The sequence below is a fragment of the Equus przewalskii genome, chromosome 6 (assembly GCF_037783145.1).
Source record: "Equus przewalskii isolate Varuska chromosome 6, EquPr2, whole genome shotgun sequence".
Taxonomy (NCBI): domain Eukaryota; kingdom Metazoa; phylum Chordata; class Mammalia; order Perissodactyla; family Equidae; genus Equus; species Equus przewalskii.
Window position 1 is genome coordinate 78,659,167 of NC_091836.1, and position 26,650 is coordinate 78,685,816.

Consider the following 26,650-nt stretch of genomic DNA (forward strand, 5'->3'; position numbering starts at 1 on the left):
TCTAATATGGAAAAATCTCCAAGATATACTCTTAAATGAAAAAAACAAAGTGCAGAACAACGTGTATATTTTGCTAGCTTTTGTGTAAAGAAGAAAGAATAACAGGAGTCTCCATTCGTATTTGCTTGCATATATACAAAAATCTCTAGAAAGGTAGATAAGAAATTAAGAAGGCTGGGTAGATGGAGGTCAGGATGGGAGGGAGGTTTTCAGTGCTTATCTTTGTATATTTTTCAGTTGTTGAACCATGTGATGATATTGCCATAGAAGGAGTGGGAGAACGGAATGGAGGTGGCCTTCGTCATGACCACCACAGTAACTTAAAATTGAATGAAATCTAGATGGCAAACATTTTTGAAAATCATGGGAATTTTCAGTGTGAGGCTTGCTCATAGTTCATTTTCAGCCACAGAGTATCACTGAATTTCTCCTGCTGCCTTAGAATTGTTGACACCCAATTATGATGAATTATCGTCCTGGACCAATTGAGGCTAAACAGACAAAAGATAACATCTGTGAAATTCTTGTGGCCACATTGGTAACTATTGCCTAAAGCCTGTGGGAAGAGAATGGGCGATCAAAGTACAAACACACTCTGGTCAGTTATTAAAATCGTCATATAAGATTACTGATATTAGAGATGCTGTAATCCTTTTAGATTAGCTCATTGAGTCCATAAACAAGATAATAAGTTAAGATTCCTTGCAATCGTCTGTTGATCCATTTTGCAATTTTATTGCAGGTAACTAGCAATGCCCTTTCATTTATGTATAGGTCAACACAAGCCAGTTTATCAATTATTTCTTATTTCTGAAATACTGTTCATGCCAGTGTTCACAGGGAAAAAAAAGAAAAGAAAGAAAATAGAGTTCACACATCTTATATCAAAAATTGGGCAGCACACGTGATAGAAGAAGCAGGGACTTTATAATTACGTAAATACGTTTGTAAGAAAAGCAGCCCTTGCTTGCATCTTGCTGCCATGACACCAAAGGGATGACGACAAAGTTTCTACAATGAACATGTCCTACTTGTACAATTAAAAAAAGAGAAGAGATTTAAGAAACGTAAACAAGTATCGGCTGAGTGTGCAGACAGACCTGAAGGTTAACTCTGATCACATCATTTGTTATCTGTGGGATCTGGGTCAGGTCACATTAACCTCTTAGAGTCTCAGTTTCCCCAGATGTAAACTGAGGGTGATCACTCCACTGTGCAGGGTTGTAGCGAGTTGTGGGTGAGACGTTCAGGAAGCGCTGAGCGCAGGCTCTGGCCGCAGAGTGGGCCTTCAGTAAAAGAGGTTCTCGTTCCGCACCCGCCGGGTGGAGCCAGACCCATGGCAGCCAAACCTGGCTGGTGACATATTTCCTGAGTTCCTCTACTTAGGCTCTTCTACAGCTGTGCCAAAGCACAGGAACTTGCCCCTGCCTGTTGGGAGAAACCTGGCTATCAATCCATAGCCATGGCGTGATTGTAATTAGGAAACCTGGAATTTTTGGAGATAAGCTTGCTCTGTCCAGATCCCAGAAGGGTGTTTCCCTTATCATGCTAGTGAGAAAGTTTCAGTGCAGGAAATGAAATGGCTCGAAAAGTGTATAATGGAGAGAACAGAGAGCTTACAAGATGATTGGAAGAGCTGGAGGGGTGAGCTCCAGGCTGGGCCTCCTTCCCGAAGGCACCTTCCCAGAAGACACCAAAACTAACCCATCAGGAAAGCCACTACTTCTGCACAACTGGGGCAAATCTCAAGGACTCTCTGAGTAGCTGCAAATTCAGACACCTGAGCTTGAACTCCGTCACTTACTATCTATGTCACCTGGACAAGTTACTTAACCTCTCAAGGATCAAGACAAGGAGGGTGCCATCACAGCAACTGCTTCTCAACACCTATCAACCGGTTGATAGACTCATCTCCACAACCTTGCTTAAACAAACAAACAAGGACAAAAGCATTGGAAAACAGCCTCTGCCTCAGTCCTAATTTTCAAATCTCACATGAGTACATTTCACCAACACAATACAAGTCACATCCAGGACTGCAGCTGGCAAGGAGCCTGAAAATGCTGTTTATGCTGTTTGTTTAGCTTGTCAGGCTATGCAGTGCAGAAAGGCATACTACAGGGACTTGGAGTCAGTGCTGATGACCAAACAAACAAATCCATCACAGAAAAAGTGATTTAGTTCCTGGGGAATTAGGGCACCGTCCACCAACACCTGTTTGTGCTACAGGGCCTCCAAGAGTAGACAAGGCTTAAGCTCACTGTGCTCACTGGAGAATGTAGCAGATATTTTCAGTTGCCTCCTAAGCATCCATTGCTCCTTATCTCCTAACAATGAGCAGATTTTCATTCAGGTATCCGCCTCTCCCCTAAGCAACCCATGGTACTTTGGAAAAGTGACCCAATTCCATCTCCAGGAGTGTGTCCTAATTGGTTGAGATAAATGAGCACATTCCATCTTCTTGGCCATAGTCATTGGTCCCAAAAGAAATGACTTAAATTTCACATTCCCTCTCCACACAGGATCTAAGTGGTGACAGTATAATTATGGTGATAGATAATTTACAATTCATCTTATGAATGACAATTATGAATTATGAATGATAATTATGATAGATAATTATGGTGAGAGTATAATTTACAATTCGTCTTTTTCATCCGTAGATTTCTTTGCTGTTTCTTCTTCTTCTTCATCAATTCCTACGTCCGTTTCTTCTTCTTTGTCTTGCTCTGTGCCTTCTGCTGTATCATATATCTACATACGCGGGCGGGGAGGGCGTGAGAGGGTTGCAGGGTGCTAGGAAAGCTCTACTCCTTGGCCTGGGTGGGAGTTACCTGAGTGTTTTCAGTTTGTGATAATTCACTGAGCTCTATGCACACTTGTGATTTGTGCACTTTGAGATTTGTGTGTTATGTTTCATTTTAAAAACTTACGAGAAAAGTGCTGGATAATAAAACTGAGGAAATCATCCAGAAACAAAAACAAAAACATGGATAAATGAGAAAGTGGTAAGATGAGATATGGAGCATACAGTATCTCAAGAATAGACATTCCAGAAAGAGAAAACAGAGAAAAGAAGGGAGGACAACATTCAAGGGATAATTTAAGAAAGTTTCCCAGAACTGAAGCCCATGAATTTCCAAATGAATTGAAAGCGTCCATCATCAAGTGCCTACAATGGATGAAAATACACACACAACTAGAGAAATTTCATCGTCAGAAACAAAAAGATCTTACAAGTTTCTAGAAGGAAAAAACAGGTTCTCATACAAAGAGTCAGACATCAGAGCAGCTTTGGACTTCTCAGTAGCGACACTGGAAGCTAGAAGACATGAGGCAATGCATTTAAAATTGAGAAGAAATATTTCCAAGCTAGAAGTGTGTTTTTTTCCAAACTAGGAATCTATAAGGATAGAATAACAACCCTTTATATACGTAAGATCCTATATATGTAAGAACCTATGTATAAATGTAAGATCTCAAAAAACTTAGAACCCATTACTTTCTAGCGTTATTACTGGAAGATATGCTCCACCAGGACAAGGGAATAAACGAAGAGAGAGGAAGGCATGGGACCCAGGAAAACAGAATATCCACGACGGGGGAGTCCAGTGACCAGAATCTCTATGCAATGGGATGCCCTGGAGCCCAGGATGATGGTGAAAGGAGAGCCAAGGAGGAGAGTGGGCCCCAGGCAGCCACCGTCCACCTGGAGGGCGTCTGAGGGTCCAGGAGAGACTTCTTTAAAAAGATAGGCATGCATAGAATGTCTGATGCAAACTAAAGTACTGAGAGAAGATTTGACAACTGGCCAAGGTTTGGCAGTAAACTAGTGATTAATGTGAAGAAAGTAAACAAACAAACTCCAAAGGGACCACTCTGAAGGGCCACTCCAACCCCAGAGCTCCCATGGCATCAGTCAAGGCTGTGCTCGGCCTGCATGGCAGCCTGATTTCTCCCTCTCCCCACTCCCCAATCCTGTCTGCTGCTCCTCTACCCACAGATGTTGATCCTAAGGGCACTCCCTAAGAAACATCCTGCACACTCAACTCCGTCTCAGAGTCTGCTTTCTGGAAACTCCAACCTGGAACACAAGTCCAGAAAAAAGAAAATTTGTGGAGGAAAGGGCAAGTCATCATGTTTACTGCACCACGCAGCCACCAACAGTATTTACATAACCATACTAACGTAAACTCTACATACTGATCTACCCAAAACTACCATATCGTTTTACCAGGATAGGAAAATGGGAAGATGAATATGTGCCCTGGCAGTGTAGGAGGAAGGTGACATAAATCCTCAATTTCCATAGCAAGAAACCAAGAAATAATACCTATGATGAGAACCAGCCAGTAGCAAGTGTAGCCAGTTATTACACAGTCAGACACAGGGGTAAATACCAAAATAGCTAAAAAGCAGGTGAAAGTGGTTGGCTCTGCTCCTGGGCAGCGAGGGAGAGTGGGTAAGAGACTGCTATTTTTCAGAGCAAATTTTATAGAATCATTTGACTCTTTAAACTAAGAGCATGTCTAACTTTCAAAAAACACAGTTAAGCCAAAACCTTAAGCCTTGGCTGTGTGATCAGGTGGGTCAACTGTGGGATCTCCATACAACATACTACACAACCCCTAGAAATGATGCCGAGATGAATATTTATTGAAATGGAAGGATGCTCATAATACCGTGTTCAGTGGAAAAAGCATGATGGGTGCATTAAATCTCATTTTAAAAATTAGACACAGAAGTACATGTGTGCATAGAAAAAAGTTTGAAGCTATATACACCAAAATGTTTGGGGTTACTCTCTTCACATGGTGGGGTGTGGAGGGATTTTTATTTTCTTCCATTTGTTGATGCCTGTAGCCCAGATATGTGCCATCTCTGTATCCCCAAATCTTCCAGCCTCACAGGATTACCCTTTCTGTTAAATTTTAAATAAAAATGGCTGAAATCTCCATCCTACATACTCTGCAAATTCCAATGCCCTGCATTCCGCCCCCCCCCCCCCCCGCCCCCCGCAACACTGGTGCGAATTTCCGGGTGCTCGGTTCTCATGTTTACTCCCATTTCCTCTTCCTGAAACTCTCAATTTCCCTGACATCCCACTTTCCACAGCTGTTCCCTTCTCTCTGTCCCTAGTTAACACAAATACGGAGCACTGTCCCCTTTCCTTGATTTCCCCAAAGAATGTCTTACGCGGGGCACTGCCGAGGGGGCTACAGCTCTACACAGCCCTGCAGACAACCCACCATCAGCTGGAGCATCCTGTTGCTGCTGGTCCTGGCTGACCCTGCTTCGGGGGGATTCTTGTTGGACAGTCTTCTTCAACCCTTGCGTCTCAGCAGCTGGCTGGGTCCATCTCTGGTCCTCACTTTTGCCTCCTGGGCCCCCTCTGTGTCCTCACCTGCCACCAAATAGCCAAATCCTTCAAGTCCTTCATGTTCTTATGCGTGGTATGAGGCCTCCCTCATGGAATCTGCCTTTTCCAGCAGGAAAATCTTCTCCTCTCACATCCAAAAGACCGTGAAAAACCCCTTTAAGAGTCATCTCCTACAATTTGAACAAGAGCAGGAGCCAGTTCTGTTGGTCTTCCCATTACGTGTGTAACAACTGTGCGTTTTCTATAATGACTGTGTGTTGCTTTTGTAATTAAATTATTTTCAGTAAGAGAAGCACCATGGCAGTCAGGCGTTCAGTCCATGAGCAAGTGTAAGTGTTAAGTCCCATGACGCTAGCAACCTTCCACAATCTCCTGCTCCATGCCAGGCTGAGAAAATGCTCATTAGAGTAGTATGGGGTGTCAAGACCAAGGCAGGCCCAGAGTTCCATGGAACTGCTGGGCCCAGTGTGGGCAAGTCAGGAACAGAACTCCAAGAAGACATGTGGCTCATTCAAACAAGGGGAGGACCTTGCCCCAGCTGACCATGATGCCCTCCCCTGTCCTCTCTACCAATAGCATCTGTCCAGACCTGACACAGGTGCAGCTCCTTCCACTGCAAGCCTTCCCTGAGAGTCCCCTCTCTCACTAGCTCTACTATTTGTCAGCTGTGTGGCAAGTTAGTTCACTGCCCCCCATGCCTGTTTCCTTATCTGTGAAATGGATAAGAATCAAATGAGTAATACTTGTAAAGTAGTTGGAACAGTGCTTGGCTCAGAGTTAGTACTCCATAGTGTTAGTGATCATCACCATCATCATTACTATTGTCACTATGAGCGTGGATTCTGCCCTTGACCAAGACATCACACGGTCATGTGTGGGATGCTGTCTCAAGCAGGCCCTCATGTAATTTCTCTCTGTTCTCATCACAGCCAGCACAGGTGCCAGCATGGATCTTGTGCTCACTGCTGACTTGATTAAAAGTTTAGAGAGAAGAAACAGGCCAGCTAAGAACCCCACACAAGCATTACCTGTTCTGAAACCCATTTTGAGTTAATTTTTGTATGTGGTGTGAGCTGGGGTCCAACATTATTTTTTGCATGTAGCTATCCAGTTGTCCTAGCACCATTTATTGAAAAAGACTATTCTTTCCCCTGCTGAACTATCACGGCACCCTTGTCAAAAGTCAGTTGACTACAAATGTGAGAATTTATTTCTGGACTCAGTTCCATTCCACTGATCTATATGTCTATCCTCATGCCAATATCACATTGTCTTGATTCCTGTAGCTTTGTAATAAGTTTTGAGATTAGGAAGTGTGAGTCCTCTAGCCTTGTTCTTCATTTTCAAATTTGTTTTGGCTATTCTGGAGCCTTTGAATTTCCATACGAATTTTAGGATCAGTTTATCAATTTCTGCGAAATCAGATGGAATTTTGATAGGGACTGCATTGAACTATAAATTAGGGAATATTGCCATCTTAACGATATTAAATCTTCTGATCCATGAACAGGGATGTCTTTGTATTTATTTGGGTCTTTAATTTCCTTTAATGATGTTTAGTAGTTTTCAGAGTATATGTTTTACACTTCTTTTTTTAAAGATTCCCAAGTATTTTATTCTTTTTGATGCTATTGTAAATAGAAGTGTTTTTTTAAATTTAAATTTCAGTTCATTTTTTGCCCCTGTATAGTAATGCAATTTATTTTTTGTATATTGATCTTGTCCTGAAACCTTGCCAAGTTCATGTATTAGTTTCAATTGTTTTTAGCGGACTCCTTAGGATTTTCTATAGGCAAGATCATGTCATCTGCAAACAGAGATAGTTTCACTTCTTTTCCAACTTGAATGCCTTTCATTTAATTTTCCTGCCTATTGCTACCGACATTTTTGAAAAGCACTTTTTTGCAAGGTCCTGTTATCTTCAGCACACACCAATAGCATGAGGCTGGTGTGCTCGTTTTGTACATGAGGACACAGAGGAACAGAAAGGCACACTACTTGGATGTTGGGTCCCACCGCATTCTAAGACTAAAACATAGTTGCCCAAGGTTCCCAGATTAATACCTGCCTTTGGGGTTCAGCAACTTAATTCAAAATAAAGAACTACCCAGGAGAATCTCTCACAATTGTAAATTCCATAAATTGAAATCTGTTGCAAACAAGCACCAAAAACCAAGCAACAATTTTAATTCAAATTTCTGATTGCTTTTTGCAATAAAGTTGTACAAATCCATGTGGTTTCCTGATGCTAGAGGCTTAAGCTTAGCAAATTGCACGACCAGGTGAGCTACAGTGATGGGCTGAGGTCATGCAATTCCAGCTGTCACCAGAGGTGCCTCCAGATGCCAAAACTGAAATAAAGAGGCACAAACACAAAACCAGGAAGCTTTTCCAAAGTTTTACAAGATCTTGGCTAAAGTTTTCTTTATTGGAAGGCCTGTCCCTAATGCGTTCTGTGTTTTGGTTCTCAGCTGTAACATTACTGAGAACAGCAGCATTCTGGGAAAGCATAAGGAATTCAAAACACATGAAGCATAAGGATTCAAAGAGCTGCCTGGTCCATGACTGCCCACATAGTTAGAGACAGTATTGCCTGCCCCTGAGGCCGAAACTTACCAAGGACAGGGCAGGAGATCAGGAACCAAGAGTTTGAACCAAGATGGAAAGTAAAACACAGTCTCGCCCTGGGATGCCCTTGGCTCAGCTTTGGGGTCAGCAATCAAGCCATTGAAACCAGGCTCTCAGCAATTAATCCCACAGTTCCGAGGTTGCTGCGACTGTCCAGCCTGTACAGCTCGAGTTAAAGGTCAGACCTTATAATAAGCCTCTTTCGGAAGTTGACATCACTGCGACCCTAGCCTGAGGGTCAGAGCAGAAGTGTTTAGGGCCTGCCCCACCCCGGAGGAAAGAACTGGGTCAGGGAGTGGCAGGAAGGAAGTTCAAGTTCCAGGGAGTCCTGTGTGCCCAGCTAGCCCCACCACCCCCAGAATTAGTATAAGTAATGCAAGTTCAAAACAGCTCGCAGGGGTCCCACAGGTGAGTGTGAGCACAGACATACACACCACCCCACATGTTTTAGCCTGGCTAAAAGCACGAGTCCACACAGTGAACTCAAGTGTAGACTATGCCCCTTCCTCCCAAGGCCTCAGAGACATCCTTGATAACTCTTCTTCCTCATCCCATATCCAATCCATCACCAGGCCCTGTCAGTCTTGCCTCTGAAGCAACACTAGAATCCATTCCCTTCTGTCTAATTCCACCACCACCCCTGGTCCAAGCTGCTCTCATCTCCCCTTTGGTCACTAATTGGATGCTCACATCCCTTCCTCAAAATGCAAATCTGAAGATGTCAGCCACCTCCAGGAAACCCTTGCATGACTTCTCGGGACTCTAATGGTAAAGATGAAACTCCCTCGGGTGCTCTCCATGGCCCTGCATGGTGGGGCTCCAGCTCTTGCTCAGCCTCTTTCCCACCACTCTCTGCATCAGCCCGTCCTCTGCCTGCACATACCAGCCTTTGGCTCCTGTGCACTCCATGCTCCTTCCTACCACAGACACTAGGCATAAGGTCGCTCCCTCTGCCTAGAATGTTCTTCCTCCCTCCCCATCTGCCCAGTTAACTTCTATTCAACCTCAGGAAAGTCCTCGTGGCCACCCTAAGCCAAATCCCCTCACGTAGGCTCTCATAGTATTGGGTATCTTCACAGAACCTATCACAGTTACAACTTGACATTTGTGTGATTTTTAAAAATTAATGCCTATCTCTTCAATAGACTGCAAACTCCACAAAGGCAAGAACCATATATATTTTAAAATCTTTTTATTATGGAAAATTTCAAACACACAGAAGAAGAGAAATTAGTATAATGAACTTCCATGTACTTCACCCAGCTTCAATAGTTAGAAATTCATGGCCAACCTTATTTCCCCTATACTCCCCTCCACTCCCTCCACCTTGGATTATTTTGAAGTAAATCCCAGGAATCGACTTCACCATACAGTTTTTGCTCACCATTGCTTAAGTGTCTAGAAGAGTGTCTGCCACATAATCAGGACTCAATAAATGTTTGTTGGATAAATGACTGGAAGCATGAAGGAAAACACTCACTGTTGTTTTTAAGCAGCAGGTCAGAAGCCTGGACCATGCTGATGTACCGGGACACCTTTGAACAAGAACTTTCTCTCCGTGTGCAGTGAGGCGGCAGGCCCAGACAGCTAAGGGAGTATCTGATCAGCAAAGAAGATGCCAGGTTGGCACCTAAAACTTTAAGTTGGAGTCAAACCACAAAAAGCATGACCTTGGTCAGAGGCCTTATTTCTTCCAAGATGGGCGTTATGTTCACAAGGACAGGAAAACTATGCGAGGCCACCCACATTGAAAGAGCACACCATGTACTTGAGATGACTGAGCCAGAACCACCAACACCAAGATATATTCTAGTAAAATGACTCAACTTTAAAGAAAAAGGAAAAATCCTTTGAGCATTTAGGCAAAAAAACCCCCCAAAAAAACATGTGACTTAGAAATAAAGCAATAGTTGGACTTTTTGACAGTAATACCTCATGCCAGAAACAGAGTAACATATTTAAGATACACAAGGAGAGAAATGTGGGCCAAGGATTTTATATCCAGCAAAACTGACCTTCAAATAAAACAAACACACATGTTGTCAACATGTAAGAACTCTGGGAATAATATTCCTATGAGTCTTTCCTAAGGAATTTATTAAAGAATAAGCTTCAGACAACAAAATGACTGGAGAGACATCACCATAAGGTCTAGTGAGGAACATTAAACATATAACTGCTTGTAAAACTAACAGTAAATGAAGATTGCGAGGGAGAGCATTCAGTTTATCATGGGGTGTTGGCCATGAAGATACGCCACTCAGAGCTCCTCCAAGGGAACCTGCTGTGGGGAGCATAGCTGATATGTTATCTGAGGTCAGAAGACCTACCAGACGGTTATATTCCATGGGGAGGCCTAGAGGACACACCATCCCCCAAGGCATCATGAACGCACTGGTGAGGGGGCATAACAACTCCACAAAGACAGTCCGTGATGGCTTTCCTGCAGGCCAGGGCTGACAGAGAGACAATCACAGAGCTAGCTCAGAAACGGCCGTGGAAATAATGAGGCCTTGAAGTAATAGAGGCCAGCTGGTGGAGTTTAACCATCAGATGTCAGAAGGTCACAATTACCTTAAAGCCTTACAAAGCAGGAAAGACAGCCAAGGGAGCTTGACTAGCAGGGAGTAGTGAAAATGGGTAATAGATCATGGTGTCTCTAGGAGCAAAACAGACAGCCAAAAAGGTTGCTGCTTAACATCTACAATCAGGAGAAGGCAAGAACGGAGGAGCAGAGGGTAGTCACCTCAACGGGAAGTCATGAGCCCTTGCTCAGTTCCAAGATTTGAGCTAATATTTAGATCCAAGACCCAGTGACAAGTATATACTGTAAAGATTCCTCTAGGATTCCAGGAACGACCTACGGCCATTTACCCAGGTGACTGCACACTGTGGAGAGGGGAATATGTACGCATTTCAAGGACTATTAGACACAGGGTCTGAGCTGACGTTAACACACAAAGACCCAAAGTGTCATCATGGTCCCCCCTGTTAGAATGGGGACTTCCAGGGCTATGTAATAGAGTCCTAGCTAAAAGTCAATTGTGGTCCATTGGTCCACAGATCCACCCAGCTGGTCATTCCCAAGCATATAATTGGAACTGATATATTTGGCAATTAGAGAAACCCCAACATTGAGTCCTTAGCCTGCCGATAAGAGCAATCATAGCAGGGAAAACTAAGCAGAAGTCTCTGAAATTTCTCCACACCCCCACCTGGCCAAGAGAGTAAATAAAAAACAGTATAACAACTTGTAGGGGAGGAGGCTGACAGAGATTAGTGCCACCATTAAAGACCTGAAGATGCGGGGTTGGTGGTCCCTATTATATCTCCATTTATTTGCCAGTCTGGACCCTGGAAAACCAGATGGACCCTGGATAATGACTATAGGCTACCATTGTTCAGCCAAGGAGTGACCCTAATAACAACTGTTGTGCTGAATGCATATCATTGCTAGAGCAGACTAGTCAGGCCTCAGATACATTGTACGCAGTCACCAAGTTGGTGGATGTGTTCTTTTCTATTCCAATGGGACAAGAGGATCAGAAACAGTTCACACTCACGTGGAACAGACAATTATATTCATTTACAGTTTTTCCCCAGAACTATGTTAACTCTCTTGCCTTCAGTCATAATATAGTTGAAAGAGATCTGGACCATCTGGACCCCCCACAGAACATTCCACAGACCCATTACATCAATTACATCATGGTAATTGATAGGGAAAAGCAAGAGGGGGCTAGTTTATTGGAGACCCTGGTAAGACATATGTGCTCCAGAAGGTGCGTGACAAACTCTATGAAGACTCAGGGACCTGCTACCTCAGTGAGATTTTTAGGTGTCCAGTGGTCATGGGTATGCCAGAATATTCCCTTCAAATTAAAAGACAAATTGATGCCTCTTGCATCCTCTACCATAAAGAAGGAAGCAAGCACCTGGAAGGCGTCTTTGGGTTCTAGGAATTCTCTCTTGACACAGAAAGTTGTCAGCTTTGAGTGGGGCCTGGAGCAGAAGAGGGCACTGCAAGAGATCAAGCTGCTAAGCAAAGAGCCTGTTATTTGGGTCATGTGATCCAGCAGACTCTAGAGTGTTGGAAGAGTCAGCGATGGGCAAAGATGCAACATAGAGCTCACTGCAAGCACCAGTGACGGAATCACAAAGTGGGTCCCTGGGATTCTGGAGCAAACCCATGCCATTTACAGCAGAGAATTTTATGTACCTTTTGAGAAACAGCTCCTTGCATGTGACCTGCCCTGGTTTAGATGAAATGCTTGACCATGAGCATCAAGTGAAAAACACATCAAGAACTTCTCATTGTGAACCGGGTTCCATCAGACCTGCCAAGTCACAAAGTCAGGTGCAGCCGGTAGCAGTTCACGGTAAGACGGAAATGGTAACCGAGCTTGGTTTGCTGATGGGTAACTTGGTATGTGGGTGGAAACCAAAAATGGACAGTGGCTGCCAGACAGTCACATTCAGGGCTTGCCCTTGAAAGGGAGTAGGAAGCAAGGGGAAGCAAGGGAACATCTTCCCAGTGAGCAGAGCTGCAAGGAGTGCACCTGGTTACGGAAGGAGAGCTGACAGGAGACTATACACACATTCCTGGGCAGTGGCCAATGGCCTAGCTGGCTAGTGGGAGACTGGAAAGAAAAGGTCTGGAAGACTGGGGCAAGAAGGTCTGGGGTAGAGACATGTGGGTAGACATTTAGGAGTAGGCCCAAAGTATGAAGAGTTTTGTATCACACATTAGCACCGGCCAGAGAGCATCCACCACAGAAGCGAACTGAACAACTAAGTAGATTAAATGACCCAGTCACCTCATCATTGGCCATCCTGGAACTGGCACAATAGGCTCATGAATGGAGTTGGTCACAGAGGCAGAGATGGAGCCTATGCATAGGCCCAACTGCAGGACTCCCATATATCGAAGCTAATCCAGCTACCGCTCCCTCTGAATGTCTAATCTGCCAGCAACAGAGACCAACGCTGAGCCCTAGATATGGCAGTATTCCTGGAGGAGACCAACCAGCCACTTGGTCTCCTCTTGGCATTTGGCAAATCAACTACATTAGGCTCCTTCCCTCCTGGGAGGGCCAGCAGATCATACTCGTAGGGATGGAGATCTATTCTGGGAATAGGTTTGCCTTTTCTGCCCACAGAACCTCAGCCAGCACCAATATCCCGAAGCTTAGTGAGTACCTGATCCTCAGGTATGGAATTCCATCCAGCATAGCATCCAACAAGCACACCCCCTTCACAGTGATGGAAGTTAGGGAGTGGGCCCATGACATTAGGATCTACTGGTCAGAGATACACTGCACCATCCCGAAGCTGCTAGCCTCAACGAGCACTGAAATGGCCTACTGACATCACAAAGGAAGCACTAGCTTCAATAATCTGAGGCAACAATCTGCAAGGATGAGGTGCCATCCTTCAGGATCTAGTACATGCGCTAAATCAGACTTTTACATGGTGCTGTGTCCCTAAGGAACAATACATGGGTCTAGGAGCCAAGGGGCTGAAGCAGGAGTGGCCACACTTACCATCACTTCCAAGGACCCAGTGAGGGACACTGTGCTTCTTGTTTCTGCTGCTCTGGGTTCTACAGGGTTGGAGTACTGGTCCCCAAAGAGGGCACAGAACTACATTCTGGAGGTCCCAATGAACTGACCTGCAATCTCCAGCTGCCACCAGGGTACTTTGGACACCAGCAGACAAGAAAAGAGATAATCGGCACAATCTCAGCACAGAAAATTGAGCCTGAAAAGCAGGAGGTGGCAGGGCTGCCTTGACACATCGGGGATGGGTAAAACACACGTGAAACCCAGGGCTTCTTAGAGAAATAGCTGATTCCACGTCTAGGGCAGAAAATGTACAAGACAAGCCTCAGACATCTTGAAATACCAGAAAACAATCGCCAGGGTCATGTCAGACAACTCAGGAGCAAATTTGAGGCTCCCAACATCCAAGAAGGGACAAAAAAAGATAATAATTGCAACAGAATGAAACCCATCAAATACATTTAAATCCATGAGTTCATAATATTTTTAAAAAATAGCCACCTTCTGAGGATAACATGGAACCAGTCCAGTTCATTATCTTAAAAGTTGAGTAAGTAAAAGAAAAGAATTAAGCACTTATGCTGTCTTTCCTACATAAACTCTAATGAGAAATCAAATAGGGGCAATATCTCCTTATAAAATTATTCCATCTAATAAATGAAAACAAAATGATAGATCAGGATATCCCCCGCTTGCAACTCCCCAGTGAATTACTTACAGGATGTCGGCATTGAGCATCAGTGGCTGCTCACATCAAAAAACCTGAACACAGACATGATAGGCCTCCTGATAAACGAGCACGGCATCGCCTAGAGTCTCCTTGAATGCTTCAAACCCGAGGCAAATCAGGTCTCTGGATCTAGCTGCTGATTTGCAGGAAATGCAGAGGATAAAGGCACACTGAACTGTACCACCAGCATGAAATTAGCAAAATCCAGAAGTGGGAAGTTACAGAGCAAACAGTCCAGGTTGTTTTTTTTTTTTTTTCTGAGGAAGAGTAGCCCTGAGCTAACTACTTCCAATCCTCCTCTTTTTGCAGAGGAAGGCCAGCCCTGAGCTAACATCGATACCCATCTTCCTCTACTTTATACATGGGATGCCTACCACAGCATGGCTTGCCAAGGGGTGCCATGTCCGCACCAGGGATCCGAACCGGCGAACCCCGGGCCACCAAGAAGCGGAACGTGAGCACTTAACCACTGCGCCACCGGGCCGGCCCCCAGGTTCTTCAAAAGATAAACTGTAAAGGAAAGAAAGGGGTAGAGGAGACCTTTTAGATTAGAAGAGACTTAAAAGTTACGTCAAACTAAAAAAACCAAACAGACTGAAAACTAGTGCATAGGGAGGCACATGTGGGTGATAAAACAATAAAGAAACTCAAGGAAGTGATTACTGTAAAGGTCAAGAAGGCGGAAGGAGGGAGGCTGCTGGGACTGGGATGGGCCAGGGGAGCATGGAGGAGTTCTGGGGAGGCTGGTAAAGCTTCATTCTTCACCTGGCTGGTGGTTACAAGGGCACTTGTGTTAAAATAATTCTCTGAGTTCATTCGCTTGCATGTTTATTTCCCAGTCCCCGAAATCTCAGGGTCTGGGAAGCACCGAATGAGAGCAGGTGCAGAAGCCCAGGCAGGCAGGGCTGCTTGCTGAGCAAATTGAATGCACTTCATCCACCCAGAGCCGCGGAGGCAGTTGACTCGAGTGTCCTTGAAATACTGAGCTACTGAACCTGTCTGCTCTCATATCACACATCATTCCAGAAAGCATTTGTAGCAGATGATGAAACAAAACACAGTAGAGTGAGACATTCACAGCAGGGTCAGCCGTTAGAAGGACCAGATAGCTGGTCCCAGGAAAGCCCTGATTTATAAAACCTGACTCACATTCACCTTCTCAGCAATGTCTGCTGGAAAGGGTGATGCTCCTCTGCCGTCTTGGCTGACTGAGGCCACCAGCACCCTCCACTGAAGCACATAACCACGCGCTGAATGCTGTACACCCACCACACGGAACCATGACCCACTGGACCGTTGTTCCAGGTAGACCCATCACCACATACAGGGGCATTTAACTCTAAGTGGCTTGGGCAGCGGCTCAGGTAATCAGCACCTAAAAGCTGGAAGAAGATAAGGAGCAGCACTCCCAGGTTACCTAAACCACACTCCTCCCTTTACTCCCCTGAGATACGTGGCCCCATCGTGGGGTGAGTCTGTCCTGTGGCAGACCAGACCCTTTGGTTACAAGCACACTGTCAGTGACTTGTTCAGGTCACACACTCTCCGAGCCACACTGCACTTGAGACAAGCAGTTGTTGTGTCTCAGCCCAGCCACTGTGCTCTGACCACAGGTTTCCTTTTCTCCCATCAGACAAGGAGGGCCCAGAGCAGCCATCACATTCTTCACAGGTCACTTAGTGTGCTCTTGGAATGCCGCATACAGGTGGCATGGCTCTGGTTTTTGTCCCCATGGCATGTGCTCATTCATTCAGTTCATCCACATCTACTGAGCACCAGCAATGTTCAAGGCCCTGGGATACCTGCCAGCCTTTTCCTTGTCTCCCACTTGGTGGACGTGGGGCCCACAGTCTGCTCCTTCCCCACCTCAGGCTTGACTCTGGCCCTAGACTTCCCCAAGGTTCACAACCCGGCAGACGCCTTCGCATCCCCACGTCTCTGCTCATGCTGTTCTCTCTACACGTAATGTCACTTCTCTGACAACTGTCCACTGAAAGCTTGACTCCTCGTGGTCAATCCGTGCCGTGGTGTCGCACTCCCCCATAGCACCTACCTCTGAGCTCCTTGAGGGCTGGGGGTCTGGGCCTCGGTCAGGAACCAGGACACAGCTTGACACAATAGGGTAACCACCACCACCATTCATCAGGCACTGAGCACAAACCCAACCCTGTTCCAGGCGTATATGTAGAGTCACTTAGTCCTCACGAAAACCCTATTATTCCCAGTTTATAGGTGATGAGCAAACTGAGGTTCAGGAACGTTATGAAGCTTGCTCTAGGTCACAGGAGCAGAGCAAGGATTCTCCCTAAGGACTCTGACTCCACAGTCTGTGATCCTGACCACCGCCAATGAATTCGTTTATTCCACATATATTTACTGGGTACCTACTGTGTACCAGTTACTCCCTAGTGAACAAAGCGAACTGTGTGCCTCCCTTATAATACGTACATTTAGAATTAGTAAATAATGAGGATACTGCTTGTAGGAGTTAGGAAGGAAACTGAGGCAGAATAAGGGGATAAAAACGACTGACAGGACCTTTGATATTTTAGAGTGATCAGGGCGGGTCCCTCTGAGGACATCTGAGCAGGGACCTGAGTCAACAAAGTGGTTGTCAATGGAAAAGCCACACAACCTTGGAGAGACAGTTCTGGTAACTGCAAACTACTTATAGGCTGTGTGGCCTTGGGCAAGTGATTAAGCTTCTCTGAGCTCTGACCTCTTCACCCATAAACCAGGGATAATCTGTACAGCCTTGCAGAGCTGTGAGCGGGAGGGAGGGGTGCGGCGTACAGCACCTGGCTCAGGGCGCTGGCCTAGGCCCGCAACAGACACACATGCAGCGGGGTCCATGCTGCCCTCCTGCCCCACCTGGAATCCCCCTTCCTGCTCCAGGGGCGATGCCCACCGCTCCCTACCTTCTCTCCGCCACTTCCAAAACACCAAAGACTCCCCTGGCCTTCGTGTAGACAGGGGCGGCGCGGCTGACACACGCCCCCTGCTGGCAGGATGTCGTACTGTGGCTGTCCTAGAAGCCTCTAGTCCCTTCCCTCATCTCTTCAAAAACCCTTACCTGGGCACCTGCCACCTGCCAGACACCAGGGATGGAGATGAACCAGAGACCCTCTCTGCCCTCTAGGAGCTCACAGGCCAGGGTGTGGGCCCAACACGCAAGCAGCAACGCCAACCCTGAGAGGAGGTGCCAGCATCTCAGGAACTAAGGAGTGCAATGAGGGAGTGACTGTGTGGGGGGGGTGGCAGGGGATGGTGTCGGTGGTTGTTGTCAGGCAAGGCTTCACAGTGGGTGACTCCTACAGTAAACCCTGAACAATGGACAGGAAGTGGCCCCGAGGGGAGGCATTCCAGGCAGAGGGAAGAGCACATGCAAACTCAGGGAAGCCTAACAGGACGCTGACTGGTTTGAGGCCTTCTACCTGGTCATGCTACACTTCTGGAGCTTCCTGCCCAAGCAGCTTGGCTGAAGAATAAACTGAAGCAAGCCGATTCCCAGAACCCTCATAAAGCTCTACACCTGCCACCTCAGGAAAAGCAAACCTTTCTCTCAAGAAAGAGCTTTTTCTCTGAAGGCAGACAGGGTCGCATGTGCCCTATGTTTTAACACCTGTTCTTCCTTACCTTTCAAGAAATGGTCCATCCTGTCTTGGTCAAGTGACAACTTTGCAACCTTGGCCAGGTCTTTTCCCCTCTGTGCCTCAGCCTCCTCCTCTGTGGAGGAGGAAAATAACCCCTGTCTACATTCCTCTCATCAACTATTTCAATTAATGGCTATGAAAGCTCCCGGGGCTGCAGCAGGAAGGACCCCAGAGACGCCAGGCCCTCGGGGGAACCCTGGGCAGTCCACAACCGCGAGTCAGCTCAGGGAGAGGCGATGCTGCAGCCCGGTTCTCAGATGGGCCAAACTCACCCTCGGCCGCTCACAAACCCCACAGAGTCAGGGACCCAGGCAGTCTCGTTTCAGGTGTTTTATTAAGTGGGCCATACTGTAGCTGGTTTCTAAGTTGCAAAACAACATAAATTTAACAGTAATAACATAGCCAGTTAGACTGTGACAAGCTTTTCCTTTCCTTAAAAAAAGAAAAAAGAAAAGAAAGACTTAAAACACACAATGGAGGGTTAAATAAATAATACGTAAAAAATGAAAAGGAAAACCTGTTAAAACATGCGTATGTTTACTTCTGTGCAACCGCGTGCCAAGAGGAAACGTGATTTGCTGCACGATGGTACATCTCAGCATTCTCCTTCCCAAATAATACTGACAAACAGAAAAGACGTGGACTGGCTTGGCAGTGCCTGGGGAGGCGCGACTAGAATCCCTTTGATTGGAGCTTGGGGCTTCCCGCTCAGCACACCTGTGCGTGGCCCAGGAAAGCCAAATATCCATAACAATGTTAAGATAGAAAACATTAGTTTAAAAACGATGTGGAATGGCCTCATCAACGCGGTGGGGCAAGGGAGCAGGACCGCCTGGCACGCGGTGTCGCAGGCTCAGTCCAGGGAGGCCGTAGGCTCCCAGCTCGCGGCCGCGGCGAGGGAGGGCGCCAGCTTCAAAATAAGCGGCACCAACCTCGTCTCCCTCTCTCTATCATTCTTTCACATGAAAGTGTGTAAAAAGCAAATCAGCAAATAAACTCTAAAATAGATTATTTATTCCAAAAATCCTCTAGTTTTCTTTTTACAGTGAGTGTACATTTCCTCTCCGTCTCCTGCACAACTCGCTGAAGTCCCTTTGGGAAGAAGGGTCAGAGCTGCAGGGTGAGTCTCTCTCGGTCCCGCTGCTCGCTGGTGCTGGAAGTCAGATGTCGATGCCCTTGACAAGGGACGTCTCCAGCGTGATGTTGAACTCCTGCAATGTCTGCAGCACGCGGATCAAGGAGTTGACCAGTGTGTGGTCTTTGATCAGTGCCACATCCTCATACATGTGCGCGGTGATGGGGCAGTCGGCCAGCAGGGCAATCCAGTGATGTAGGAGGTGATCTCTGGCAGGGCAGGAGCAGTCCAGATGGTGGAGAAGGGAAAGGGAAGGGAGCCAGTTAGTGCGAGGCCAAGAGGGAATCTGCACCACCACTCCTTGAACGAAGCCTGAAGCTGGAGAAGCGGACAGCTCCCCACAGCCCCCTTTCCCTCCCCTACCAGGGCTTGGCAAAGAGACCTTACCCAGCTTTAAAAGGCTGCCACGGGGGCCTGCCCAGTCCCAGGGACACGAACCCAAGAGGACCCAAATCGGCCCCATCATCTGCCACCAGGGCTGCTCCTCATCCCCCGTCTCCCTGCTTCCCTCCCTAGACAATCCCACCAACCAGACACCAGGTCCAGTCAGCACCACTTCCTTCATCTCAACAGCCAATCTCTCCCAGAGCATCGCTCCTCCTGACAGCTACCACTACCAGGAGTAACGCTGAGAGCTAACATCCACATAGCACTCAGCATGTACCAGCCCCTGTTCTAAGGGAGTCAACCTTCATGACAACCCTACGACATGAGGCAGGTGCTGTCAGCATGATCATTATCCCCACTTTATAGATGAAATGAGGAACACGGAGGTTAAGGAGCTTGTCCAAGATTACACAGCTAGTAAGTGGCTGATCTGAGATGTGAATCTGGTTCCAGGGTCTGTTCTTAACCACTATGCCAACTCCCTCCCTTCCGTGGCCTGAAGAAACTACTGCCTTCAGTTTACTTGGGCTTCATGCTCTCATCTGACCTACTGGGATACCCCCCAACAATCTTACCCACTCTGATGCATACCATCCATGATATCAAATTAATATCATTTCAGTTCCCTGACTAAACCAGTCCATCCTAACACGGAAAGATTCTCTGTTCCAGCTCCTCAAGGTCCCTATCCTCCTTAGAGCCTCCTCCCTGAAGCCGCCTCTGATCTTTCTCCTCCACATTTTCAGCATGCCTTACGAATGCACACTTCCTTTTTGGATTCTCACAACCTTCTGCCTTGTACTGTGTTTAATCGGGACAAGTGAATTTCTAAATGATAGAGACCATATTTTATTTAGCTCTATTCCCACCACCTTCCATGAGGCCTGGCATATTCAACAGTTTGCTGAAGGAGTGACTAGATACACTCTGCTTCAAACTTCACCAGTCGGGTGGTTTTATTCCTTCCCATCAAAATGCGGCCCCTCCTCTCCAGCTACACACACAGCCTCCTTCCCGCTCCACAGATCCCCACACACACGCATGGCACACACGATGGAAATGAAGGGCCCCCAGGAAGCCTTCCAAGGCCTCACCTGCCCAAGGGCATCTGGTCAATAGCGCCCACCACCCCCCCAGCACACCCTCCAGGGCTGGCTGCCCGCGCACTGGGCGTGAGGCCGCAGTACCTGGCTCCCAGGCACACCAGCATCTGAAACTTGCCGTCCTTGCCGATGCTGCGCGGAGTATTGTTGATTGCAGTGACAAATCGGCAGAAGTTCCGGGCCCTCATATGCCAGTTTTCCTCAGGGACAACTTCATTCTGCTCCAAAGTCTCATAATAGGTTTGCGCTTTTTCTGTGAAAAGGAGAAAAGCTTGCCGGTGACAAAGGCTCTCAAAAGTGACCCCTCCCTGACAGTCCCGCAGGCCACTTGCCAGGGGCCTCTCATGTCGACGCAGGAGAATAACATGAGTGTTCTGACAACAATCCTTATGTTCCTTATCCTTGTTTTAAATTTATTTATGTGGCCCTTGATATAAAGATGGTCCCTTCCTTAGTCTGAAAATTTTTTTAAAACTCTTGGGGGAGAAGCTCCCTGCACGAAAATTCTCCAAGAGGGCGCCACATGGGGCTTGGGCTTCAATGTTTTCAGCTGGCCTTGTGGATCTAAAAGGAGAGGGTGAGGACTCACACTGAGCCTGCACTACGTAACAGATGCCTAGAAAGAATCTTTTCTGTCTCTTTCTCAGGAGGTGAGGGGGAAAAGGAGGGGAGCGCTTCTGTCATCACCTCTGAGAAAAGCTGGGGCAAACACACGACAAAGCTAATCCGAGAGGCACCTGACGCAGCTTCTGAACCTCAGAGCCCATGGTCAGCACCACGCTATGTTGGCGAGTCGCCACGTTTCTACATGCTCTTCCCACCCTCACACCCTAGCCCAACTCACCCAGGAAATCCCAAATGAAGACATTTTTGAAGAGCCGGGGCGATTTAAATCCATGCTGGAAAGCCTGTTCCAGGGCCGAGACGAGGCCGCACTCTCCACAAAGCAACAGCGTCAGACTGCCTCGCTAGTGGGGAAACAGGGGAGGGCCACGCTCGCCTCAGCCAGGCTGCCCTCCCACCGCATCCCCAAACCCACAGCCCACAGCTGGGAGGGCGGCAAGACAGGCAGGGACCTTGCCTATTCCACCCAGCACCTGGCACAGTGCCTGGCTCAGAGCAGCCTCAGTGGATTGCTGTTGAATGAAGGGGAATGAACAGATGATGGATCTGGGTCCCCACCAGAGGAACAAAGCCAGTGTGGCCACTCTTCAGGAAGACCCAGGCAAATCCAGAAGAGGACAAGAATACACACTGTTCACTAGGGACCCAGGGACTCCGCTGGGTCATTAGTGTGTAAGGAAAACAGGGTAACCTGAGGCAGAGACCCCCAGAGCAAGGAATCTGCTCAATCTCAAACGAACTGAGGCACACACTATACCCTGGGCTGTCCACAGCACAAGGGCCTAGAAAAAGATTCTTCTCTCTTATTCAATAGAGGGCCCTGGTTTGGAGGGCAGGAAGGCTCACCTCTTTCTCAGGCTTATGAAAGTGCTTCACGATGCCGTTGACTGCCTCCCCGATGGACTCCTGGATCTGCCCGGTGTTCAGCTCTGATAAAAACCAAGCAGACATCCCTCACCAATCTCAGAGGCTAACAGTACTGAGCTGAGCTTAGCAAGCGACTGAGGACACCAGGGTGGTCCACAGGACAGGCAGGGGAGCCTGGCCCCTGGGAAGAATGGCTCTTGCCAACCCAACTTTGCTGAGCTAGTTCTTCTTCAAATCTTGAGAAAAAAGAAAAAGTCGATGTCTTATAGTTTTGTCCCTAAAAGATGCTGGTAAAGTTTATTTTTCATTTTACCCTGGAATTTTTGGCAACCAAAAGAGGGCCAAGACTTGGCTATGATGTCCAGGAACCAGGAAGGCGGCCAGAAAGCAAACGCTCTCCTCTGCAGGATCATTCACGAATAGTACAGAGGACCCAGGCGGGGTTCCATGAGCTCTCCTGCTCCTTCAAGGCCAAACCCCCCACTAATGCATGAGAGGAGGGTGACAAATGCCTGAGGCTGCTTTGCTGGCAGAGGTGGTTCCTGAGGCAGCTGCACAGGCTGGGATCTGGGTTCCCACGTCAGGGCTTCCAGAGATCCGCCCACATTCCCCAGGCTGGGCGGCCTGAAGGCCCAGCCCCTCCCCTCACTCACTGGGCTTGTTGTTGGGAGAGATGGTAACAAGCCTCCGGATGACGCTGGGGGACTGCTGCAGGGGTGGTGTCCGGCATGGCCTCTCATCCACCTCGGGCTGGGATGTGAGCAGCTCCCCAACCAGGACCCGCTCCAGGCTTCCATCATCCATGCCCTTCCCCAACCACCGGCCACATGGGAACCTAAAGGTCAGACAAGGGCTTGTCAGAGCTGCCAGCTCCTCTAGTGTCCTTCTCCTTCCCTCTGCTCAGCAAGAGCCATCAACAAAGCCAATCGCTGGGGCAAGGCTCTGAAACCAGGCTGGTGATCCCTCAAGGCCCTGCTCACCATCCCACTGTGTATTATCAGGGAAGCACTCGAGGGATAGGTGGCCTGGAACCTGTGCACTGCAATATCATACACCTTTGCTTAGCAAATTCTCATTCTATTTCTCTTCAGGTGCACGAGGCAGAGACAAACAGGAGGGTGCCTCAGCCTATCACTGCCTAAAGGGTCTCCTTGAGAACTCCAGATCCCCAAACATCAAACACAGCCCCTGGTGGTAGGCTTACCCCACTATCTTAGGGCATGGCTGAGGAACACTTACTTGTAGGTATGTCCTGTGATCTCATTCCTGACCATCACATACTCCACCAGCCACTTGGCATACAGCCCAGAGTTATCATGGCCTATCTGCACAGTAGTGAGCTTCCCCAAGTTCTGGCACTGCAAAACAACAGCCAGCAGAGAAGATGGGGTAGGTCAAGAAAGCAGGAGAAAAGAACAGCATTTCTCAGAGGCACAGATCAGACTGGCTGCCTGCAATCGGGTCCCCCAGCATCTGCAGGGGCGGAGCTCATGACTCCACCTACCGCCAAAGTACAGCACTGTCTTGTGAGGGGGCCCCCGGCAGAGAAAGGAGATGCGCTACCTAGAGGAAGAACAGGACGTAGGGGCAGGCGGCTCTGGAAGTGGGACAGCAAGCTGAGGTTCAGAGGTCTCTGTGAAAACCTGGGCTCAGCAGCTGGAAGAACTCTGGGGGTCTCCCCACACGCCATGGACAGGGAGGTATGTAAGTCCAGATGGGGAAGTGCCTTCCAGCCAGAGACCGTTTAGACAGGGCAGGCTCCCCCCTCCTTGGGTCAACCCTGGGCTCCAGCCTCTGACCATCTCAGGACAGGTCAGCTGTGATGATACGTCACACCGTACAGAGCAAGGCCTCCATAAAACCCTGCAGAAGCTCCACAAAAGCAGCTGTTGCAAACTCCGAGAGCATGGGGTTGCGGTCCCTAGATAACACATACCTCAAAGGTCATCTCTAACACGTTCCTGGGAATCTGCAGGATCTGTGTCTCACCCAGTTCTCCAGAGATGCAGATCCATGGGTTGGCGGTGAACATGGAGCCCCCCAGCTTCTTACTGGGTACAATCAGGATGTGGTATGGGATCACTGTTGAGGGGAGGCAAAAAGGCATTGAGGGGGACCAGGAATCCCTCCCATACCTGAAAGGGCCCCGGCCTGCCCCAGGCATGCTGGCGTGACTGCGGCCCCGGCAGAGCCGGAGCAGCAGGTCTCTGGAGCTGTTTTCCAGATGGCTTAGAGTATTAGCCAATCCTCCCCTCAGCCTCACTCCTCCCAGGGTCAGCACCCAGACATCAGAGACCCACGCCCACCTGCAGGCTCAGAGCTCAGTGACCCTGCTCCCCAAACACTATCACCAACTCGACACTGGACTGAATTGCTTTTCTGAGCACTTTTCAACCGATCCTCTCATGAACTCTAACAATCTCAGGAGAGGCCACGCAGGAATTACAAGGTCTTTTCCGAGGCACTGGGAGGGAAATAGTCTCCCTCAGGTCTCCTGAACTCCAGTCCAGTGCTGCTGCTACTGAAGCCTACAGCCCTTGTCTCTGAGAGGGAGGACGAATGTCACATAGAAGCAAGAGTCCATGCAGCCGCTGAGGCTGCTGCGTCACTGGCAAACAACTAGCCAGGGGCCAGTTCAGAGACTACCCCACCCAACAGAGCATCCTGGCACCAGAGAAAGATGAGGCCCCAGGGGCCTTCCCTAGACCATACTGAGCCCTCGTCCTCACTCTGCAAATAAGGAGCCGGAGGCCCACAGCAGGGGAGACTGCTCACGGAAACATAATGAGCGAGGGCAGAGCAGGGCCAGGACCCAAACCTCCCACTGCCATCGCGAGTTCTCTCTGCTACTTCCAGAAGAGGTGTTATCCCTGGGGGCTGGTCCGAAACCTTCTACGATGCTGAATGACTCCCTCAGCCCAAACCAAAGGGAGATTTCATTACAGGCGTGCAGAGGGGCCAGGGAACTTCACCACCCCACCCCACCCCACTCCACCTCCATCGCCTCAGGCTCCCAGAGCAGTGCCCAGGACAACAGCAACAACACAACGGCCAAAAGGACTGGGCTCCCCAGTTCAGAAGAAGGGTAAGAAGCTTCAGAGGAAAAAACACCTTCAAGGAGGACAGTGCACCTCTCTCCCCACAGAAGCAGGAGGCAAATGGAAAGTACAGTGATGATCTTCTTTAAAAAGGGGACAGTGAGTCAGCCTCAGGAGGCTCATGAAGAAGGCACTGAGGAGGCTGGTGGGGAGCCAGGGCTACTCACAGATAGTTGTGAAGACATTGGTGAAGCAAAAGTAGTCGACAGCATTGAAAGAGAGGAGGTGGTAGAGGAACTGCTCCTTCTCGTCGTCGCAGCGCAGGAAGGCATAGCGCTTGTACAGCTTCCTGTCGGAGAGGAGGCAATACATCAGTCTCCCAGCCAAAGGCAGGGAAAGAGGCCAGAATCACGCAGTTCTGGAGGAGACAGCACAGGGAATAAGACGTCATGCCTCAAGTTCCTTAAGGCCACCTAAGAAGGGAAGAGAGCCAGCCACTCTGTCTAACTGAGGACTAGAGGGAAAGTGCTTAAGCTACAGCAGGAACAACTAAAACCAAACTCTGCCTGGGCCCAAGGGTTGATGTTACTATAACGTAAAGTGTCAGAGGTCATGGCATCTCCTTTCTTAGAGTGAGGGCTGGAATGAAATTCCCTCAGGGATGACTAAGGCCCTCTCAGGCCTCTAGCTGGGGCATCACCTCAGCGTGTGGTGGGGGAGAAGCAATGGCAGGAGGTCTGTGATCACCATTCATTACCAGGGTGGTCTCAGACCATGAGAGCCAGGAGTCGGAACCCTGCTCTGAATGTGAATGAAAAGCCAGGACAGCTTCAGAGGCAATGAAGGGAAGGATCTAGGTCCTGGGCAAGGAAGAGCTGCATAGAACATGGCCTTTCCCTACTTTCAAACTACCCACACCCCCTCCCCACATCTCAACCCCACTGCTTTCTCATAAAAGGCCAGCTCCCTTGCCTGACACTGTAGGCCTTCTGCAAGTGCACAGCAACGATATCTTCCCCAAGTAGAGGGACACTGACAACCGAGTGCACAGGCCCTCAGCACAGAGAAATACACAGAGAACAGAAGAAGGGAATGTCCTGGTTGCCAAGACAGCAATCACTAGGGCCAGAGAGGTACGGATTCACAATCAGCACAGATTTAGACAGGTGTTGGAGGGAAGGAGGACAAGGTGTGAAAACCAGTTTGACTGGAGTTGAGGGCGCAGAGAAGTGACCAATTAGCAATGAGTCTGATAAATTAGGCTAGAGTCAAATGAAGGAAGGTTCTGGAACATTCAGGCTAACGAGTCTGCAATCTGCCCTACTGGTAATAGGTTTCTGCAATTTGCCCCAGAAGGAAAGGGAAAGCGATGACCAACTTCAGGAAACTTAAACTGAGTGCAGCTGAGGGAGGAAGGGGCATGAGGGTGAAACTGGAGCAGTGGCTGTACTAGGTAAGCAGACAGGTGGGGCAGAGGCTAAGGACCTGAAATGGGGATGTGCGAGGCAAGGCAAATTAAGGAGCCAAACTGACTCCAGATTTTG

The 26,650-nt window shown here is 48.2% G+C and overlaps 2 protein-coding genes across 4 annotated transcripts in view; both read right to left on the bottom strand.

The window, feature by feature from the left end:
- The window catches only part of SCUBE2 (signal peptide, CUB domain and EGF like domain containing 2), a 95,285-nt gene extending 81,925 nt beyond the window's left edge, over nucleotides 1–13,360 (bottom strand). The window contains exon 1 of the mRNA XM_070626298.1: nucleotides 13,208–13,360. The gene's annotated coding sequence lies outside the window, so the exon portion shown is untranslated. The remainder of the gene's footprint in view (nucleotides 1–13,207) is intronic.
- A 4,907-nt stretch (nucleotides 13,361–18,267) lies between these two features.
- The window catches only part of DENND5A (DENN domain containing 5A), an 83,763-nt gene continuing 75,380 nt past the window's right edge, over nucleotides 18,268–26,650 (bottom strand). For 2 of the 3 annotated variants that reach the window (XM_008514663.2, XM_070626308.1), the window contains 8 exons: nucleotides 25,334–25,455; nucleotides 24,005–24,150; nucleotides 23,308–23,426; nucleotides 22,722–22,903; nucleotides 22,048–22,130; nucleotides 21,422–21,545; nucleotides 20,662–20,830; nucleotides 18,268–19,296 (listed from right to left, as the gene is read on the bottom strand). In XM_008514663.2, coding sequence (XP_008512885.2) covers nucleotides 19,113–19,296; nucleotides 20,662–20,830; nucleotides 21,422–21,545; nucleotides 22,048–22,130; nucleotides 22,722–22,903; nucleotides 23,308–23,426; nucleotides 24,005–24,150; nucleotides 25,334–25,455 — 1,129 coding nt within the window. In that variant the 3' untranslated portion in view covers nucleotides 18,268–19,112. The remainder of the gene's footprint in view (nucleotides 19,297–20,661; nucleotides 20,831–21,421; nucleotides 21,546–22,047; nucleotides 22,131–22,721; nucleotides 22,904–23,307; nucleotides 23,427–24,004; nucleotides 24,151–25,333; nucleotides 25,456–26,650) is intronic. The other variant, XM_070626309.1, reaches the window with a different exon arrangement.